General features: G+C 46.5%; 1 protein-coding gene across 1 annotated transcript; it reads left to right on the top strand.

The window, feature by feature from the left end:
- The first annotated feature begins 16,725 nt into the window (after window positions 1–16,725).
- Window positions 16,726–19,175, top strand: LOC123444246 (vegetative cell wall protein gp1-like). The gene is made up of 7 exons (XM_045120910.1): window positions 16,726–17,185; window positions 17,979–18,110; window positions 18,213–18,302; window positions 18,415–18,525; window positions 18,623–18,799; window positions 18,895–18,975; window positions 19,092–19,175. Coding segments are annotated over exons 1-7 (693 nt in total). The 5' UTR covers window positions 16,726–17,085; the 3' UTR covers window positions 19,094–19,175.
- The last annotated feature ends 742 nt before the right edge of the window (window positions 19,176–19,917 follow it).

Raw genomic sequence — 19,917 nt, 5'->3', positions numbered from 1 at the left:
TTCTCTCGGTAGCCCCCGTCTCTGCGAAGCTAGGGCGACCCTTGACTGTAGACTGAACGGACTGTATCTGCTCTTAGAGAATTAGTGTGTAATCTACTAAGTGATTGCGATACAACTGAATTCTATTGTTGTGCGGCTTGAAGCAAAGTGCGAATCTTCTCTAAGCCTCTACATGCCTCTGAATCTGACGGCTGAATTGAATCTGCTATTTTAGCTGCTGCTCCAACATTAAGTACCGGAGTACGATATACCTCAACGTTATCCTGTCGACCACTTGAGAAAAGTTGTCGCTCACGTCGACTGGAAGTTGGAGGACGACGACGGCCATGTCTAGTCGACGGTTCGCCAGTCTCTGTGGAACCTGCCATGAAGACATCTGCTGCAGGGTTGCAACTCTCTCATTCGGAAGGAACATCAGACCGATCTGATGCCGAGTGGATCAGGCCCTGAAGGGGTTCAACAGGCTCGATGGCTGCGACCTGAGGAGTCGGCGAGGAAGATGCCTTGCGAGCCACTGCGTGCTTCACCCATCGCTGGAATCGTGAGTGACCGGATCGCTTTCGATGACGAATCGCGGAGTGAAGAGCCGACAGCGGAGTCGGCGGCTGCCGAAGAAGTATGCCGAAAGAGCTTGCCTTGAAGTGCGTTGCTCTACGGACCGGGAGCACCTCGATGTCGAGTGGTGCTTCCTGAAGCCATGCCGAGTCGTCGGCGACGAAGACGAGAGCACCGAAACGGGTCTCACCACCCATGAATGAATTTCCGTGGGAAGACATGACGAGGAGTGAAAATCACAAACTTGTCGGAAGTTGCTTAGAAGCCTGCCCCACGGTGGGCGCCAACTGTCGTGGGAATGAACCTGACAGTAGACGTGTAGGGTACGAATGAGGAGGGCAGAGTCCTAGCTACGCCAAGCTTGTACACAAGATGTATGAGTTCAGGCCCCTCTCTTAGAGGTAATAGCCCTACGTCTCAGTGCTCGGGAGCTCTTGCAGTGTGGATTGTGTAATACACGGGGTGCGAACCCTTGTGCCAGAGGGAAGGGGTGGCTTATATAGAGTACGCTACCCCTCATCAAGGCCTCAACATCTAAGGGCTCGATCAATATGAGTTAATGATATATGTTACTGATAACGTATGTAAGTAATAAATGTTGTTAAAGACCATTGGCTGAACGTACGTCCGTTGGCCTTCGTGGGGTGGCTTCTGATCTTCGATGTCGACTGGAACTATTCCAAGTGAATCTGGGTTGTCGAGTGGATGGGAATGTAGTCCGAGTGTTTGTGTACCAAGTCACTTTTTAGGTGCCATGTCCATCCAGTCGGAATCTTCTGTGTGACCCTTGGCCTAATAATTAGGTACCCTTGGGTAGGACATTCAGGTCAGGCCTGTGACCCTACCCTAGGTATATATCCCCATCAGGTGGAGCCGTCCGTGGACTCTCACAGCCATTACCCTTCATGGGTTGAAGTCTCCACTAACATGGACGTACGATAGTGCCACCTATCGGAACCATGCCAAAAATCGTTGTGTCGACCTGTTCGTTTGATCTTCCTACCTTACCCTCTACATTACATTTGCATGTCTTTACTTTCCGCTGTTATACTCTTAGATATGCATGTGTAGGGTGAACTTGAGTAGTCATAATTGCTCAAACTGGTCCACAACTAAAATTAGAAAAAGACTAAATTTTTATCTTATCAAGTAGTCTAATCACCCCCCTCTAGACATTCTTTCGATCCTACAAGAGTTCGTGCATATGCGGTTGGGAGGAAAGAAATAATATAGGGATATACATGTGATTGGTCAACTCCATGTCCAAACTCCGGCAAAACTCCCATGCATTTTTCTTTAAAATACCAAAATTTAAACAGCCGTACAGCTTTGCTGTAACGACCAAGATGCGGTCCTTTCCGATCTGGGGGTCGAGGCCCCCGAATAGGAAAGAAGCGCATCTAAGCGTTTCGCAAGCAAGTAACATAGCACAAATAATAATAAAAGTAGACAATTCGGGATTCAACTGTCTTCTTATTAATAACTCAGAGTACATCACAGATACAATCAAGGTAGTTCCGCTACGGACTACAAAACATGGAAATGCTACGCTACCCTGCCTGCAGGCCCACGATCACGACCACGCCTCAGTCCTCTGGATAGTTCAGGTAGAGGCGGTCTGTCTCCTCGTCGTACTACCACGCCAGCTGGGTGCCGTCGGGATCATCTGTCTCTGGGGTACCTGTACCTGCTGGGAGTTTCGGAGGAATCCGTGAGCCACGGGGACTCAGCAATCTAAGACCTTGGTGCCAGAACTAGTCATGTTATTAGGTAGGGTAAGGGTGAAGTGTATAAGGTTGCAGCATCCTAAGCTTGATTAAGTGGCTAACTTACGCAAAGTAGAAGTGAAGGTGGTCTACACTAGCGGTCGTATTTACTTGATCACTAAGTGATCCTGAAAACCTACCTACGGCATTCATAACCCCACCGTGTTCCCGATCGAAGAGAGATCTTCGAAGGGACAGTCACGGTTACGCACACAGTTGGCAGTTTTATTAGTTTATGTTTAAGTTCTCTAATACCGGATGTTAACAAAATATTCCAAGTTGCCACATAACCGCGGGCACGGCTTTCCGAAAGATTAAACCCTGCAGGGGTGCTCCAACTAGTCCATCACAAACGAACACAGGCCGCAAAGGCATCCTCTATCATGAATCTCGTGATCTTGTCAGATTCCTTAGAGGAAAACCTCAACTCTGGGGGAAACCAAAGCTTCACGGGGATTCCTATACGCAAGATATACCGCTAAGGTAAGACAAGGCTAGCAGGACCTCCCGACGTGTCGATGACCCCGATAAGAGCCGCGTATCTCAGTCTCAGGACACGACGGATGGAAAAGCCTACAGGAGCCAAACCTCAAGTTTCCTTGTGGTGGCCCCCGCAGTCTGTCCAGGTTGGACCAACACTCATGCGGAGCACTGGCCCGGGTTGTTGATTAAAGTCCTCGGGGTAGCTACTCCCTATGCAGATTATTATTAAGTTATAAGCAAATTAACACCAATGTTGGGTCCTGCCGGACAAGTCTTAGCACTACGCGATTTATCAAGGGGGTCCCCATAACAACCCCGAACGTGTTAGGAGCGATCATTACGGAATCAAACACCGGTAACCGGTAACTAAGGCGGCAATAACGGAACAAAACACCCGGAAAAAGGCTAAGCCTCCCATCATTTAGCAAGTATATAGGTGCATTAATTAAATAACGGAATTTAAGATAATGATATCAAAGCTCATGTTATCACATGAGTCAAAGCACCTGCATCTAGCAACGCTAACATTAGTAGCTGAGCAAAGCCTACCTAGCCATACAAGTTTTGCTAGGAAGGAGAACGGTGTTTGGGCTCATGGCATTTGAAGAGGCAATTTAATTCAGTGGTAGTAAGCGAGCAATATGACATGGAAACGAAACTAGCACAACAAGTCTAGAGATGGAATCAAGGTCATATCATCTTGCCTGTGATATCCTCGGCTTGGAATGGTTCTGGTTCGTCCTGCAAGTACTCTCCTGACTCCACGTATTCGTTCTCCGAGCCCGGTGCTACCCAATATAAGAATAACAGTCAATGAACAGCAGCACCACAAGATGCAACAATCACATGATGCATGAGATGAAAATGGGCATGCATCTCTAATTCTATCACTAGCACAAGCAAATTAAACTACTGCAAGTTTCTGGACAGAACTGTACACTAAGCTATTTTGACATGCATGAGGATGGCATGAACAGATGCGGCTCGTGAAAACGATGCAAAACCATATAAAGAACATTGCAAACGGAGCTACGGATCAACGGGAATCAACGAAACAAGATATGAAGCTCTACGTGGAAGAATCAACACCACACACTCAAATGGCACAAATCTGGTATTCCCAGGTTGCCAAGACATAAAACAAGCCATCATGGATGGAATTGAGCAAGGAAGAACACCACAACATCCCCTAAGCACACACAATGATAAAAACGACAAAACTACATAATCTGCCATAATCTGCATCTTAGCTCTTTGGGAGCTACATGCAACATAGCTACAGGCCTCCAAACATGACAAATAATATATGTGGCTGTAGCCAACCAAGAACACTACAAGAACCAGCAAGAATCACAGCAAAAGGAGTTAAACTATAGAATATACAAGTCCACAAACTTTCCCAAAACCATCAGATCTCAGGGACTTAGTGAAAATTCCTGCACCTGAGTTTCTGTCTTTGTTCTGAAGCTTTTTGATAGCAATCAAAACACAACCTACTGGACTCCAAATGATTTGAAATTTGACAGGGAGCTTCACAAACATATCAGGTCCAAAATCCTAGCACTGATCTAAGGCTAGGTCTCAATACAATGACCAGCACATCCTCATCTATAAGAGAAGAAAATGTTTCCAGAATCCCAGACTTAGTGAAATTTCAGATTTCACTAAATTGGAATTTTTCAGCCACATGCCCACTTTGTCTAGGCATAGTTTGCACACACATAACACCAAGTGATAAATGACACCACTATGGTGTAGAGCAAAAACCCTACTACTATCACACAAAAACTCATGCCCTTGGGCTCCACCTATTCCACGGAATCAAGGATCAAACTTGCAACAAATCTGAATATGTCAACTCCATAAAGTATCCTAATGGCAAAACAAATTTCACCATTGGATTCCTTGGGAGATTCTACCCCAAAATCATATATAATATGTGGGCACTTACTTGGAACAAATGACCACAAATTAAGGAAGAGGAAAACTACTCCAAATCATGCCTAGTAATTAGTGCATCATTTCATGTAGTTCCTACTAAGACAACAACTACAAAGGTTGTGTTCATGTGCACAATGACAAAGTGACATGGGGGTTTGAACCCCATGTTTGTGTCATGCACATCAACAACACAAATACTACTCACTAAGTCACCCCACACACACAACACCAAGCACAAGAGAAACACACTCACATACATAACTATTCTAGTGCAAACCACAAGCTAATACACACACATCATGGTGTAGCTCATACCTACACTCATGCTCACAAGCCTACACCATCAACTATTCACATACTAGCGAAAACAATATGAACAACATGTTGTTTGAGGGGAGATAAAATACCACAAGGTGCCAAGCCTACCACAAGCAAGTAAGGAAGTGAACAAAACAGAAAAGAAAAAGACAGAAATAAATAAAAGGTTTGGGGGGGGGATCGAACCCCAGATCCCCTGGACACCACCTGCAGCTCATACCACTCTGCTACTATCATTACCTTGACAGAACAGAGAGGACCAAGCAAGGTAGGTTACTACGTGCAGCTATTGTGCTACTGGGCAAACAGAAACAACAAAAGGGGGGGGCTTGTTGCCTCTGGGACTCGAACCCTGGATCTCACGAGAACAAACAGAACTACCAACCACTGCGCTACGACACGGCTTCTGACAGAGAAGGCGCATCGAAACAGAAAAAGAACCCCTCTTTGCTACTCTGCTCCGACGGGCTTGCCGGAATAGGAGAGGGGTCTCGCCGGCGACACACGTTAAATCGGGCTGCGGCTCGTGGATGGGAGGAAGCCTGCACCCCCACGAACCCATTCCCTAAGCTAGTTGTGCCCGAGAGGAACCACAGCGTCCTAGCTACGTAGCGCGGCGGCGGCGGCGACAGAGAAGCAACACACCGATGATCTACGGCTCCTACTCGAAGTACTACGGCAGGGAAGGGGGTAAGAGAGGGAGCTGCTCACCCAACGGAAGGAGAACGCGGCCGAGAACGGAGTGGACGCGGGGAAGAAGAGGAAGACGCTGATCTGGCCTTCTCGTCGGGGAAGAAGCAGCCGGCGTGGAGAAGAGGAAGCAGGGGCTCCTTCGTCGATCTAGCCGCGGGGGTGGAACCGTGGATGTCCCCGCGTGCTCACCGAGTCGTCAGAGGGGAGGAAGGCGCTCGGACGCGACGGCGAGGCGCGGCTCAAGCCACGGCCATGGCAGAGGGCCCTTTCCCTTACCGGGCGTGCCTTGACAGAGAGAGAGATGGAGGGGGAAAAGGAGGTGGCGGCGCGAGAGGGGGAAACCCTATCTGCACGGACGCCAAGGGGGGTTCCCTTTTATGGAGGAGAGGGGCGAGGGGGCTCCTCGACGTCCGTGACGCCGTCAAGCTCCGTTGCTCTGAACCTGCGGGGGGGAAGAACACTGACGGAGAAGGGACGACAGGCGCCGTCTACAGAACGTGCTGGGCTGCGCGAGAGAAGGAGAGAGCGGGCCAGCTAGGTGGGAGGAGGCCCACTAGGGCGGCAGATAAGAAAAAAGATCATGGATTGTTTCCCATAAAAGAATTTAACCAGAGAAAGAAAATAGACACAAGGCTGTATGTGGTGGGAAAAAATAAAACTAAAAATGGCCCTGGTCATGAAAATAAATAACCTGATTAAATAAAATACAAATGGTATTTTTGGAGCAACTAAAATAATTACAAAACAACAATATAGTTTCTGTTTTGTGTTTATTTTGCACCTTTAGAACACTCTACAAATCACCAAATTTAGCACCCCAATATACCCACATTATTCAGTAAACAGAGGACATTTTAAAACCAGGTAAGAGAAAGTGAAATATTGAGCTTGGGAATAAAAGAGAGAAAAGGTTTGAAACTAGCAAGGGGGTTTGAAAATAATGCCAAGCACCACACTCCACTACTTCACACCACATCATCACATGTGCATCAACACATGAAATCACAAGATCACAAAAATCACACCTAGCAAGAACACATGCAATCATAACATGACATAGAATCATATGATATGGCAAGGATGGTATGGCATGGATGCATGCATGCAAAATAAGAATGCAAGGTGACACATGAAATCATACATGCATAGATAGCTCTCATGACAATGCCAAGGTGGTCCCACATGTAAGGTTACAAAAAGGGAAAGCTTTACACTGGGGCACTACATTTGCGGACTGATACAGGTCTCCATTAAATTGCAAAGATGAACAAATATATCCAAACGAACATTTACCTGTGTTCTACGGGCCTCTTTTAAAGATGCCCAACATCTATAGCCGGACCCCTCAAATCTGACCTCTCAAACGCGTGCGGATGCGCCCAGGCCCGTCCACGGACACTAACCGGTCACACCTCAAATAATGTAATCTATATCCGGACACCTCAAATCTTATATCTCAAATCCATACAACCCATGCAACTACTACGTCGACGCACACACGTCCTCCGGCTACTCCGTCACTATAAAACATGCCATCGGGCTACCAAAATTTGGCATGTTTGATTATGGTGGAGATCATCCACGGTTGTCCTTGTCCTTTCTGGCACCCTTGCCGTCCTTGTCATGGAAGTACCGATCGAAGACGTAGTACGGATCGAGCCGCATGTGCTCGTCGCCGGAGTTGCCCTCACCGCCGCTCACCTACTTCTCCTCCTTCGGTGGTAGTCCGGCCATTTCACGGACCGCCTGATTCTGCTCGCGGGCGAAGACGAGCGTCTTCCGTCGCTGCCATTTCTTCAAAAATGTGGGCGTGGATGACTTCCTTCTCTGCGGCCGCCCGCACCGCCGCATTACCGCCTCCGGCTCCGCCATTTCCTCCGGGAGATAGGCCTCGGCGATCCTTATTCTCTCATTTCCACGGCGGGTAACCCGTTCCCGGTGGGACTCGAAGTCCGCGGGTCCGGTCGATGGATCCGCCCGCCTGTACATGGATGATCCTGCCCGAGAGGAACCGAACGCCCTTTGAGCGGACGCTATGGAGTCGGTGCGGACAGATCCTCCCGTCGGCCGGGCACTATCCTCGCATGAGCGGCAGAGTGCAATGTGAGTGAAGTGGCTAGGGTTTGCCGGAGAAGGCGACGGATCTAGACCGGTCGGAGTCGAAACCGTTGGAGGCCATGCCGGAGAAGGCCTGCGATCGCCGGAGGTGAGCTTGGGTGTCGGATGGGAGTGAAGTGGCTAGGGTTTGATCCGGCCAACGTATGAGGAATAATATATGTGGGGTCAATACGGACCAATGTGGACCAAAGAGGCGTGCCCGGGCTCCTTCATACCCGTCTCATGTTTGGGCTGAAAATAGGGGTGCCGGTCAGGCCGAGCGTTTGAGACCAATCTAAAAGACCCGACTGGATCGAATTTTTATAAAAAGGGTTTGGACAGTGACCGAACGCTTGCCGAAACGTTTGAAGAATTCGATTGTAGATGCTCTAAGATAGACATGATTATAGCTGTCTTCGAGGACAACCAAACTTTCAAGGGAGACAAGGTGCCGACTTGAACACAATAGTAGCTAAAAAAGCAAAAAGCTTCCACACAATCACGCCGGCTTGGCATACGTTCATTCTAGATATTGAATAATCGCCCTAAACGGCATCTTGATATTGAATAATTTTCCTTTTTCTGAGAGTCGATCTGGATGTTGACGTTAACCACCCATCATTTCGCACGCGCTATTACTTTGTCCGTTAAATACAGCTCGGAATATGTCCAGCCAAATATTCTGCTTCCCTCGTTTCTAAAAAAAAAAAAACACCGCACCTGCGGCTGCCGACCTGAAGCGATGTGTTCTCCAGTGGAAAAACGAACAGAATAATACTAATAACAATGATTAATGAAAATCACGATGGTTCGTTCGGAATCCACGAGAATTTGGATCTGAAAAGCACATCATCGGACATGGATGCAAGTCTCAAGATCTCAACCTGTGCCACGGGATCCGTGCGTGCATATGAGCCAACGCGGGAGACGTCCCACCACATGGCCAAGTCCAGGCATGTCGAGCACGAGCAAGCGTCGATCGCCATTCGCCGGCGAGGTGGGGTGGCGTCGCACCGCATTGGAGCATGGCTGATCGCGATTCCTCTGTCCTACCAGCACAGCTGTCCGCTGTTCCTAGGATCCGTGCTGCCTCGGATGGACGGAGACGGCCGAGGCCGACGTGTATCTGCCTCCGTGGGCAGGCAGGCGGGTGGTTACGAGTCCGGTCGGCGAATGATGGCGAATAACCCAACCGGCCGGGCAGCGTCTGCGTGGGTCGCAGCGTCACGTCCCTGTCGCCGGCGGCGACCACGTTCCCACTATTTCCGTTCCCGCGCGAGCGCTTTCAGGTTCCCCGTCCTCCGCGCAATCTTCCCGCCCATCAACAGCAACAGGGTAGGTAGGTTAGCAGTAATCCATGACCGCGCAGCTAAGCAAGTTCTCATACGAGACTTGCCGAGCAACATCCGTGGATTATTGACAGGCGGTCAAAATCCATGAGCAAAGTGACCAGTGCGACGTCTCTCTTCACTAACCGCTTGGTGGTGGACTGGAGCTCCTGAAGAACAGAGACCACGACCTTTAGCTCCGCGCCACTTGCTGCGAGAATCGGCGATTCGGGAAGAAAAAATACTATCAAATCACTGGATATGGCAGCCAAGAGAAAATAATTATTTTCGAACTATAAATCGCGATTTGAGCTTATCTCCTCATCTTTCTCCACAATCTCAGCGCCGCCCGCCGATCGTCTCCGTCTTGATTTACTGGTCCTTTTCATACTTTATGTTTAAAATTCGATCATGAATTTAACTGATAAAATATTAATTCATGTCATTAAAAATTATGTCGTTGAATTTATATTTAAACATAGTTTTCAATGATACTATTTTTATTATATTCATTAACATGTTATTGATTAAATTTATTTAACATAACATATGAAAAAGATCAATAAATCACGACGGAGGTAATAGTAGGTACTGTACTTTCGTTCCCACATAAGGGATCGGCTCGTCTACCGCGTTATCTTGACGAGTGTTGTATTGCACGATCGATCGAACGAAGACTTCTAAAAACATCGTGTAAGGGCATCTCCAACGTCGATCTAGAAACCCTTCGTATCAATCTGGACCGCGAAAACCATTCAATGCGGTCATATCGGTCGATCTCCCCTAAATTAAAGACACGTGTGGGGGAGCTTGAGAGGAGTCCTAAGACGAAAAACATCGCTATTCGATACCTCTGTCCCACCCAATCCCGTCTCGGTCCCATTTCCTTGCACTCCGCTCCTTTTTCCCCTTGCTTTGCATTCGCACCTTCCACCTCCGCTGCACTGCTCCTTGTACTTCTCCGCCCCCCATAGAGGCATTGCCGGATGCACGCAACCAAGACCGGTGTGACCGCTCGCCGTTACGACAGAGCTTTCCACCCTGGAGCCATTTGTATCCAGGTACACTTCGCATCCTGCCGACGATCTCCACGGCGGACACCACATCTGACAGGTGTTCGGTTAACTGCCATTGAGCTTATTTTCAAATGCTATGTCGTCTTTTTATAGTTTGAAGGGTAGTGAGCCACTCGATCATGAAGGATGAGTTTTGCGATGCATGGTTGGCTGTAACCGCGGATTTCATATGCAGGACCAGAATAAAACCCTTACTAGAAGCAAGTGTACGAAATATTTCACGCACAAATGCACATTGCATCCCACGACATGTATATCATTCAACCATGCAACATGAGGTCCTTATCATATCGCTGTCACATTACCTATATCAGCGTCATCAAGTTTTGCGGCATGGTTCGTCAGCTCGCAGCAAGATAGCCATTGCACGCGGCAGAGGACGGGATCGTAAGTTTTTTTTTACATTGTCTTGCTCAACTTGTTAATTGATTCATTCATTCGGTGTTGGTCTACACATTATATGTAGCCTGCACACACTGCGTGCCGCACCACATAACAAATGGACGATCATTTACACCCACACACTGTTGGACAAAGTTGAAGGGACGGTATGTGCTGCACGACATGACCCGTTGATCAAAACTTATTGAACATTTGCTTAATGTAGCCAAATTTAATACTTTATTATACTTGGCTTAATTTGCATGATATGTATGAATGATTTATGCTATTTTCTATCGAAACTTTAATATATATCATCTGTTTTTTACATGAATTTCGTTCGGTTTATTAAAATGCAGTTAAAATATATGGAGTTAGTGTTGGATGTTACCATTCTATCCATGTGGTCCTCCTGTCCGCAGACGAATGCTAAAGGAAATTTACAGATTGTCATTAGAGAGATTACCATTAAAGATGCCCTAAGTAAATAGTTTGAATATGTTTGATGCTGTTGTTCGGAGCTGTGCAGAGTGATTGGACTTTGTTCCCCGTGACACACTGAAGGGAGACAGCCAGGTCTGCTTAGCTGGTGATGTTGAGTCGCCAGGTACTTGCCTAGCCAGGACTGCTTAGCTGGTGATTGTATAGTTGGGCCAGGAATGCCTGGCTGGAGTAGATAACGCACTGAACTACCTTAGCCATATTTTCAGTCTGTTTAACTTTTGACGTTCAGTGCTTATTGATAACTACTCCATTCAGAAAAGAGAAGAACACGACTGGGTAGCCACTGGAAGAAAGAAATGCGAAAAGCCTAAACCATGGCCGGAGTTTGAACGCGTTACTTTCAACACACCAAATTGCTTGCTTAGCCAATCCCAACCCTCCCACGGGGTGGAAATGAAGACGATGCAGAATGCCTAGTACTACGTGGGTGGCCTGCCTGATTGCCATCGCGGACAAGGCACGCATCCACCACAGCACGCACGCACGCAAGGGCGCTCCATCTCCATGGCCGGCTCCGCCTCCGCTTTCCGTTTTTCCATGGTCGCGACTCGCGAGCGTACAATCGACAATGCTGCACTGACCGTGGGACTGCCGTGCGCGTGCGGGGTCACCGAATCCGTTGTGGAGCCGTTCTGCTTTTGAGAATGCTCCGCGCATTGGACCGCACGTAATACGGGAAGCCTTTTATGTCGCCCGTCCAAGCGTGCTTTGTGTCAGCATTACAGTATCATTTTTTTGGGAAAGGAAGGTGGTCTCAGCGGGGACGTGGTGTGACGTCAAACCGCGCACAACGACTTTGTAAACGAGCGTGAGCGACTTTGGCGCTTGGACTCCGGTCGGTCAATGGACCGTTACGAATCATGCCTGATCCCGCCCTGTTGGCCGCTTTAATCATAGTAGTAATATAGCTTCGGGTTTGCATTTCGTGAGCGACTTCTTTCAATTTTTCATAATTGCTAGATGGCAACTCAAGTTGTATCCTTAGCTCAACATTCTTCTTTAAAATGGATGCTTCACAAGAAATAGAGTTAGTAGTACAAGCATCTTCATTAACAATAAGAGAAGAAAGCACCTTGGCAAGCTTTTTAGCATATGAAGCTTCAAGTTGAGCATGAGACTCGGTGAGTTCGATGAGCGAGCTCTTAATAGCTCTTGAGCCATTTCCGAGGTGCTCATAGTCCTCAAAGAGTTTAGCATGTGCAGCTTGAAGCTTATCATTTTTAGTTCTAAAATCATTAGCCACCTCGAGAGCTTTATCATAGGATCCCTTTAATCTAGATAATTCTAGAGCAAAGGTTTCCTCAAGAGATTCCTTGGTGGTTTGTTCATTATCAAGAGCTTGAGATAGCTCTGCGATCTCATTAGCGTAATCACGCTCATGATCTTGCGTTGTCTTAATGGTGGCCTCATGCTCCTCAAGATGAGCTTCCAACTCCTCAATGTATTTCTTGCCCTCGGTGGCAATAGACATGATTTCCAAGAAGTTGGAACAAGCAAGTTTGTTCTTATAAAGAGATTTAAAAATTATTTCACCCTTAATTTTTAAGGATACAATATTATCACTCTCTTTATCATTATCCTCATCCCCATTATCATCAACATCATCATCATGAGATATATTGGAATTCAAAGTAGGAGATACCTTTGAAGCCTTAGCCATAAGGCAAAAGTGAGTCACAACAGATGATGATGTAGGATCCCTTGAAGCATCATTCAAGGCCACATCTTGTTCCATGGAGTGATGAATTTCCTCTACATTGTTAGCACAACAACTCGAGGAAATATATACATTTTTATCATGGCAACAATATATAGGAGGCATATCATCATGAGATTTAGACAGACAGTTTTTACATGATATGCACGGACTATCAACACAAGCATGTGAAAAATTTAGAGTGCTCGAAGTGTTACTATCAACACAAGATGTAGCATTGCAATAATATAGTGAGGAAGGATCATTAACAATAAACCCACTTTCATTATTGCAATGGTCACCACTACTCACCATATCATTACCTTGTGGCAATCCACATGTAGGTGAAGTAGATGAAGTTGAGAAGACCACACGACCGGAGGTGGAGGGAGAACAATCATCCCTGCAAATCTGGAACACACCATATTTATCTTGAAGCTTTGTCCACAACTCATGAGCATCCCGAAATGGCATGAGTTGAAATATAACTACATTGCTCAAAGCATCAAAAAGCACATTAGAAGCTTGAGCATTGAGATAAGAGTTTTTCTCATCCTCTAAAGATATACTTCGAGAATCCTTTGGAGGAGAAAAACCCATATCTACAATTCGCTCTAAATTTGGGTCCATGATCCTAAAGTGATTAAGCATGTGAATTACCCAAACATCAAAATTTGTGCCATCGAAACTAAGAGTGTCAGTGAATCCTAAACCCCTAGTCGACATCCTTACTCTCTAGGTGGTTAAACCTAATAAAGAGAGACCTAGCTCTGATACCAATTGAAAGGATGTGGATGTCGCCTAGAGGGGGGTGAATAGGCGCTTTAAAATAATTAAGGTTTAGGCTTGAACAAATGCGGAATAAAACTAACGTTTAATATGTCAAGCACAAAACCTACAAACAACTAGGCTCACCTATGTGCACCAACAACTTATGCTAAGCAAGATAAACAACTAAGTGATAGCAAGATATATTACAATAAACAATATCTCTCTCAAAAGTAAAGTGCATAAGTAAAGGGTTCGGGTAAGAGATAACCGAGGCACGGGGAGACGATGATGTATCCCGAAGTTCACACCCTTGCGGATGCTAATCTCCGTTAGAGCGGTGTGGAGGCACAGTGCTCCCCAAGATGCCACTAAGGCCACCGTAATCTCCTCACGCCCTCGCACAATGCAAGATGCCGTGATTCCACTAAGGGACCCTTGAGGGCGGTCACCGAACCCGTACAAATGGCAAACCTTGGGGGCGGTCACCGAACCCGTACACGTGGCAACCCTTGGGGGCGGTTACCGGTACCCGCACAAATTGCTCGGGGTTATCTCCACAGCCTAATTGGAGGCCCCGATGCTTGACCGGAGCTTCACACCACAATGATTGAGCTCCGAGACACCACCAAGCTTCTAGGATGCCAAAGCACCCACGAAGAACAATATCTAGGGTACTAAGTACCAAAGGTAGTAAGCTTCTCAACTTCTCACTTCCACGTATCACCGTGAAGAACTCAAACCGATGCAACTAATGCAATGGCAAGAACACACGAAGTGGTCAAGTCCCTCACACTCAAATCCCTCCACAACAACAAAAGCTATGGAAAAATATGAGAGAAAGAACAAGGAGCTCACAAAGAACTCCAAGAGCTAGATCCAAGGGGTTCCCCTCACATAGAGAAGAAAGTGATTGGTGGAGATGTGGATCTAGATCTCCTCTCTCTTTTTCCTCAAAAACAAGCAAGAATCATTGGAGGGATTGAGAGTTAGCAAGCTCTAAGAATGTCAACAATGGAGGTAGAACAAGAGCTCAACAGATAGATCATGCCAAGGGGGAAGAAGACCCCCTTTATATAGTGGGGGAAGGAATCATACCGTTACCCCCACTTACAGCCCGAGCCTAGCGGTACTATCGCTGGCTGCAACGGTACTACCGCTGGCACTCCAGCGGTACTACCGCTAGGCCCCTGGTAGTGCAAAGGCACTACCACCGCCAAAAAAGTCTTCGCAAAAAGGTCCGACGCAGTACAACCGCAAAGATGACGGGACTAAAAATTTGGAGCGGTACTCCCGCTGGCGAAGGGCGGTACTACCGCTGGACAGCGGTACAACCGCCAGCTCTAGCCGTACTACCGCTAGGTCCAGCGGTACTACCGTTCGTCACTGAAACAGCCATAACTTTCGCATACGAGCTCCGAATCGAGCAAACCAAGCTTGTTGGATTGAGGACGACAAGAGCTATCCAAACAGCGTCTGGAAATCTTAAGACCATGCAGATATGAAAATGCCAATGATATAGAGATGTGAGTCATCTATGAATGAAGAACCGGCAAAAACTCCAACATCGAAAACATCATAGTAGATGCATATGGACTCCGTTTTCGATGAACTCGAGCTTGTCACGAAGATGACCATAAGCTCTAAAACTCACAAAGAGAAACACCAAACAAGAACCAAGAAGTATGATGCAAGGATGCAAATGGTTTGAGCTCTCAACGAACGATACGATCAAGCTACTCACTTGAGAGCCCCCTTGATAGTACAACAATCTATCCTAAACAGAAAACCTATCAAGAGCAAACCTATACCTTGCACATCGTCCTCTTGAACTAGATGATGATGATCTTGGCTTCCTCAAGATGGACAACCTTTCTTGATTGCGTTGGCTTGATGAAGACTAGTTGATTGCTCCCCCATACTCACTATGGGTGAGCCACTCTTTAGCATATCTTCACAAGTCCATTGCCATCACAATGGACGGCAAGCTTCAAGCATGATATCTTCGTGCTGATCCACTTGAACTTGCACATCGCAATCTTGATGACGATCACAACTTGACGTCATACTTTATGGGTTGTATGAGATCTTCTCTTCGACGCAAGCCCATGGAAACACACCTAACCCCCACACAGAACTCTCACGAAGACCATGGGTTAGTACACAAACACGTAATGGACAATGCTTACCATACCATGGGATCACTTGATCCCTCTCGGTACATCTTGTACGCTTTGTGTGTTGATCATCTTGATTTACTCTTTGTCTGAGATCTTGATCAACCTTGTGTCTCTATGATCATTTTTTGGATAATACCTTGAATACCACCTTGGTCATCATATAAACTCCTTGAATCCAACAGATGGACTTCAAGAAGTGCCTATGGACAAATCCATTAAATATAACTTAAGGCAACCATTGGTCCATAGGAATTGTCATCAATTACCAAAACCACATATGGAGATATATGCTCTAACAATTTGCATTTAACAAGCCTATAATTTAAATTTTCAGCAACATTTTCTTTCTATTTTCAACACATGCAAATAAAAATATATGATCCTGAGTACATATCAAATATTTACGAAAAATAATCACGGAAATGAAAAAATAACCACGAAAAAAATTAATCACAAAAACGAGAAAAAATAACCACGAAAACTTTTGTTCGGGTGCGGGGGTGAACGCGGTGAGAATCGCTTGGTTATTTCTTTTTTTCTTTGCTTTCTCGGACGAATAACGAGTCGATTCCTCCAAATCGATGAAGCATCTGAAGGGAATATTCCCTAATGCGGATGACCCAATTCCGATTCCTAACACAACTAAACACGAGAACGGCTGCTAGGGATGAAACCAACCCGTCCGATTCCACCTCATCCTGAAACCAAACACACCCTAACTGACACAGTTTTATTTCTCGTTGATTCCCGGGTGATTGCGGAACCATGTCTGTATTGGTAGTAATTCGTACTGCTAGTATGCTAGTAGTCCTCACGCGTCAGTCAGTCTCACCGATGACGGGCTCGCCGGTGTCCCCAGAAAAAAAGGGGCAAAAGGAAGAGGAGAAGACCCACGCGTCCACCACCACCCTCCGTGCCCAAGACCGGACTCCGCCTAACTTCATGGCCACCAAACAACATCCCGCCCGCCCCGGCTGCTGCGCAAACCAAACCAAACCCGAGAAAAACACTCGCGCGATCGCCGGAAATGCCTTGCCGCCCCTAGCGCCAGTGCGCAACTTGCTCCTGCTCCCGCTCCTGACCCCTGTCGGGTCTCACGCTCCCCATTTGTTTACTCCCAGCCTCCGCACCGAATCTTCTACTCTCCCTCCTCGCGCACCGGCCCGCTCACCCGCCTCCGCGCTTGCCGACAGGCCTTCTGCCGCTGCTATGGCGAGTTCGCGGGCGGTTGCTACTTAACTGACGTCGGCGTCGGTCCGGGTCCTGCCGCCGGGCGTTGGCGCGGGGAGGCTCCGGGAGATGGGGCGGCTGCGCCAAGGAGGGGGCGGGTGGGGCGGTGTCTGCGCCGTCCTCGCCGTCGGCTCGCTGGTCTCCGCCGTCGTCGTCCTTGGAGGCGGAGGTATGTGGAACTGGAATCGCCGGCGTGCAAGTTTGGTGGTTTCGCGGTTTCCTCTCGTCGTTTTAGTCCGACACCAGGATCGTGCGTGTCTGAAGCTCTGAATGCTAGCTTACCTTACTCGTGAGAATTTCCCTGGGTTTAGCTGCCAAACCCCGAGCCTCAGTGTTTAAGTTCACGGCCAAATTGGTTGTGTGGATTCCGCGTGGTAATTCCTGCTGCCGTTGTCCGAGCCTCTGATTGCTGGAATCGGATGGCAAATTCATGGTTGGAGGGCCTTGTTTCTGATCTGATCTTACAGCTGTCCCGAATGTAAGGGCTGCAAGGTTGATGCAGAGCAATTTACGAGAGGCAAAGTGAGATTGTCACTTCTTCTAACTTCTAATCAGTAGTACCTAGATCAGTGTCGAGCAGACGAGCACTACCAGATATATAATGGATTAATGATCACCAACGTGCCTATTCTTTTTTTCGAATTGCACTTTACTAGCACTTTATTGTGATTCTGTATGGGCAACGCACTGGCCAGATATATGTATGTAATCCTGACCAAATAAATAGTAATTATTATACGCGTGCCTAATTATTTGACTAATTATATTTTCTGTTAGCTCATTTTTATCAACTACTGTATATACTACACACTTGTAAGATCTACTTAGATCTACTGCTTAAAAATTCATTTCACTTCCAGACGCAACCACGTTCCTTTTTGTTCTGTAATGACGATTGGAGTTATGGCTTTCTACTCTGCGGCAGTAAATAACTGAATGTTTTGTGTAATCTGTTTCCAAAGGTCATCAGCAATCTCATGCACCTGCCTTTGGTCGTAAAGTTCTTCTATCCAAAACAAGTGGCCATCCAAAAGTCAACCTGGATAATATACTTCATCCATCGCGATTACAAGTTCCAACATTACAAAGCTTAGGTGTGTAACTAAACATGCCTGTGGGACAATGGTTTCAAAGTTTTGTTGTTATACATCTGCTGTGTAATTCTAGTTTAAATTCAATTAACAATTATTTTCCAGGGCTAACTGTAAAATTATCAGCACCAACTAGTACAGATGTGAACAAACAGTACGATCATTACGCACCGAGCCCAACAATCAAACATGAAGGTACCTTCTCTAACTTCATATGTTTTCCTTCAATCCCAATCCCATGTCAAGATTTTTTTTAAACACTCATGATTTTTTAATGGGAATGGTTTACACTCGTTGGCTTCCTCAGATGAAGCCGTGTCAGCATCCAAACAGGCAGTGCTGCCTACAATGCAACCTAGTCTTTCACCTGATCATTTTTATCAGCCACCGGAAATATCTCCATCTATACAGAGTGCAGGTGAATTGCTGTTCAGCATGATGCTGAACTCTACCTGTGTCTGAATAACTGTAAAATCCAGATTCGAATGACAATTTTTTTATTGCTTTATTCACAGGCCAACCTGCCCCTCCCTCACAAGTGGTTTCTCCTGCTACTCAAACAGGCAATCATCATCTTCAAGAACAAATGCCTGCAGCTTCGCCATCTCCTCCAGTTGAACCGCATGCGTCTCATCCTAACATTGCTGTGAATACTCCGGCTGCCGCACCTTTTCTACCACAGCCACCCTGGTGTAAGAACTATCTGGATCTGCTTTGCTTCCTCAATATCATTACTATTTGTTCAATTATTTGTTTCTCAAATTTCATATAATTTTACCTTGACCAGCATCTCAACCGCCTCCACCTCCACCTTCCACTGGCAGTCAATCAACACAGCCAGCTCCTTTACCCCGTATATATGGCCATTGTAAGATTGTTGGATCTGATGTTATGTCATGTTATTTGTTGTAGATAATGTATACTATGTTATTACTATTAGCTTAATATAAAATGGTGTCAAGTTCTCATATTTACCTAACCCAGAATATGTTGCGACCTGTCATTCATATGGCAAGCAGCTCCTTTGTCATTCCATACTCCTCCAACAGGCCAGGACACACTTAAAGTACCAGTTGCTTCACCTCCAGGAGAACTACCCAGCAAAAAAAAGCCACCACAGGAAGGTATATTTTCTATTAATGTCTAGTCATTTAGCCGGTCCATATATGTTTCAAAGTTTTCTGTTTTTTCTCACCCAGATTGCGGTGTATATAACCTTTGCTGTATGTATCAGTAGTACCACCGACGCCCATCGCTCCTGGATCCAGTCAAGACAAGGATGACATATCATTTGCTAGACCTCCAAATAACTTGCCAAGTCACAGCAGCTCACCACCAAAAGGTTCAGTCTACCTGATTCAGTGCAGATTTTTTTATAGCATTTCTAAAGGAGCTATTTGCTTTGGAATAGGCACAAGGGAGACTAATCATTTAACTCCTGCTGCCCCACCTTCGATACACCGGGCCATTCAAACTCCCCCACAACAGAGGCAACGTCCCCATTCAAATGGTACTGAACTCAATATCTCTAAATTTATCCTCTTCGTTTATGCATTTCAAGTATGTGATGGACAATATCTACTGTTTGCCCATCATCAATCACTTGTGCCGTTCATGGGACTAGGCGTGCTAAGGAGCGGAGATCACATTTTTTGTTCTTATACATCATTGTGCAGGACCAGCTGCTTCTCCAACAATAACAATCCATCCTGCCAACCATGGGAAGGACAATGGCGCTCCAGTTGCATCACCTTTAAAAGGACGACATCACCACTCCATGCCTGTAAATAATACACACGGGATCCATGGC

The sequence above is a fragment of the Hordeum vulgare genome, chromosome 3H (genome assembly GCF_904849725.1).
Source record: "Hordeum vulgare subsp. vulgare chromosome 3H, MorexV3_pseudomolecules_assembly, whole genome shotgun sequence".
Taxonomy (NCBI): domain Eukaryota; kingdom Viridiplantae; phylum Streptophyta; class Magnoliopsida; order Poales; family Poaceae; genus Hordeum; species Hordeum vulgare.
The sequence above is the reverse complement of the archived record's forward strand: the minus strand, read 5'-3'. Positions and strand labels throughout refer to the sequence as shown.

Bases quoted from the DNA above. Each gene is read 5' to 3' on its own strand.
- LOC123444246 (XM_045120910.1), top strand. From the start codon at position 17,086: ATGGGGCGGCTGCGCCAAGGAGGGGGCGGGTGGGGCGGTGTCTGCGCC. The intron at 18,111-18,212 runs GTGTGTAACTAA...ATTATTTTCCAG, and splicing joins TCCAACATTACAAAGCTTAG to GGCTAACTGTAAAATTATCA. The intron at 18,526-18,622 runs GTGAATTGCTGT...CTTTATTCACAG, and splicing joins TCCATCTATACAGAGTGCAG to GCCAACCTGCCCCTCCCTCA.